Raw genomic sequence first — 2500 nt, forward strand, 5'->3', positions numbered from 1 at the left:
TTCAACGAAAATTAGCTTACCGGCAGCCACACGTCGCAAGCGGTCTTGTCAAACAGAGGAGAGATTGGAAAAGGACTCGAGTCGATGCACACACACGAGATACAGTAGTTCGGGTCTTCTCGGGTCCGTTCGGTAAAAACACAATCATTTTAAATTACCTGTGACCTGATGCCGCTATTATTATACCCGACCCGTGTCCGAGGTACACGTGAAACTTTTAGACCCGAACCCGCTCGTGTCTCGGGTCGGACCTCGGGTTTTCGGATCTAAGTGGACCCGTGAAGACCTCTACTGTGTAGTGCTGCCAGCCACGAAAAGGACGGACACGAAGACTTACGGCAGGATTGCAGATTCCAAAATGGTCGAATACCGAGTATATATTATAAAACATTCCATTCAATAAAGATTTGTTTATACCTCATTCAATTCTGTATTGTTTTACTCTTTGACCGAGAGATGGAGCAGACTATTTTGGGGCAAACTCACGGGTCAGGTAGGATGGCCCCTTAGCAGAATTTTGCTTAGGGCCCCAGGGAGGTCAGGATCGGCTCTGAATACGATGTAGGTATTTTTATCGCCGTATTTTGCTTTTATCGTCACCTCTTTCAGAGCTTTCGGATCCTCTCAGTTGTAATATCCGTGGCCCAAGGCAAGATTTACGGTTCATAATTCAGAAAACATTTTCTTAACGTTTTCAGTAGAAGTCCCAAAGTCATCGTATGATATATTAGATACCAGGATTAAAGGTCTTAGCTTGTTTATATTATTTATACCATCCAGGGTGTAAATGCGCCTTAAATCAAATTGGTTTCATTCTTCTTTCGGCTTTTCCCTTCAGGGGTCTCCACAGCGAATCATCTCTCTCCACCTATCCCTATCTTCTGCATCCTCAACACTTGCACCCACTAGCTTCAAATCCTCATTAATTACATCCATATACCTTTATATTTGGCCTTCCTCTTTGCCTCCTGCCTGGCAGCTCCATGTCCAACATTCTCCTCCCGATATACTCACTCTCCCTCCTCTGAACATGTCCAAACCATCTTAATCTTAAACCGCTTCTCTCTTTCTACCCATCCCGAGGCATACAGAAACTGTTCCAGCTCCGTTCGTCTTCCGTCCTCCGCTGAGACGAGGCCGACTCTGCGAATCCTGAGGCAGCTAGAGATCTATCAGCTACAGTTAGACTCTGCTATACTAAAAAGATGTGAACTCCATGTGATCATTTGCATCTATGCAACATCTGTTTGACTGTATATTTATAAGCACACCCTCCAGTGTCAACCCTATGAGGATGAGGTTCCCCTTTGAGTCCGGTTCCTCTCAAGGTTTCTTCCTTTACCATCTAAGGGAGTTTTTCCACCCCACTGCTGCCTGAGTCACCTCAGACTTGCTCATTGGGGATAAATACAAACACATTGTGAGCTAAATCTATCTAATACTGTATTAATCTTGAATTTTGTATTCTATTAATCTTTATATTATTCTTTATATTAACCTTTTGTTCTATGTTTATGTTCTGTAAAGCTGCTTTGAGACAATGTCAATTGTAAAAAGCGCTATACTTGTCCCCCAAATGTCCAACATGAGCTGTCCCTCTTTAAATAAAAGATAGGCAGCATTAATGTTGGGTGTCACCATATTCCTTTAATTATTGTATTCTTCAGTAGGTTTAAATCAGGTTATTTTAAGTCTTGCATACATACAGAGCGCTTAAAGCTTGGCACGGTGAGATCCGGCCATCTCTCCGTCTTCGTGCTGATGCTGAGAGCTCAGGAAGGTGTGGTCCAGGTACAGGTAGGTTGTGAGGAATTCTGGGAAATCATTCTTTTGTACCAGCTCCAAAAACATGGACATGGCTGCGATTAATCTCTCTTCATCTCTGCTCAGGAAGAGAGACAAAGTGTATATAGCAGTTCTGCTGCATGTATATAGCAATTCTGCTGCAATATATATATATATATATATATACATTATATATATATATATATATATATATACATTATATATATATATATATATATATATATATATTTTCATTCATTCATTCATTTTCTACCACTTATCCTAACGTCACGGGGAGCCTGTGCCTATCTCAGGTGTCATCGGGCATCGAGGCAGGATACACCCTGGACGGAGTGCCAACCCATCACAGGGCACACACACACTCTCATACACTCACACACTACGGACAATTTTCCAGAGATGCCAATCAACCTACCATGCATGTCTTTGGACCGGGGGAGGAAACCGGAGTACCCGGAGGAAACCCCCGAGGCACGGGGAGAACATGCAAACTCATATATATAAAAATTTTGATTTCTTGCAATTCATGTAATGTAATTAAACGGCATGTAAACAGCATTTCTGAAATGGAGCTATTCTTTTATTGATTGATTGATTGATTAATTGATTGATTGATTGATTGATTGATTGATTGAATGTACCTTTGTGTCTGACAGCACATTGCTGACCTCAGATCAGCCATCATGCCTCGTGT

At 41.9% G+C, this 2500-nt stretch overlaps 1 protein-coding gene across 2 annotated transcripts in view; it reads right to left on the reverse strand.

Annotated features, from left to right (window-relative positions):
- Positions 1-1627: 1627 nt before the first annotated feature.
- The window catches only part of mlsl (malate synthase-like), an 8186-nt gene continuing 7313 nt past the window's right edge, over positions 1628-2500 (reverse strand). For both annotated transcript variants that reach the window (XM_027151994.2, XM_027151992.2), the window contains exons 15-16: positions 2448-2500; positions 1628-1882 (exon numbers count right to left, since the gene is read on the reverse strand). The exon at positions 2448-2500 is cut by the window's right edge and continues 81 nt beyond it. In XM_027151994.2, coding sequence (XP_027007795.2) covers positions 1714-1882; positions 2448-2500 — 222 coding nt within the window. In that variant the 3' untranslated portion in view covers positions 1628-1713. The remainder of the gene's footprint in view (positions 1883-2447) is intronic.

Source organism: Tachysurus fulvidraco, chromosome 17 (genome assembly GCF_022655615.1).
Source record: "Tachysurus fulvidraco isolate hzauxx_2018 chromosome 17, HZAU_PFXX_2.0, whole genome shotgun sequence".
Lineage (NCBI taxonomy): Eukaryota > Metazoa > Chordata > Actinopteri > Siluriformes > Bagridae > Tachysurus > Tachysurus fulvidraco.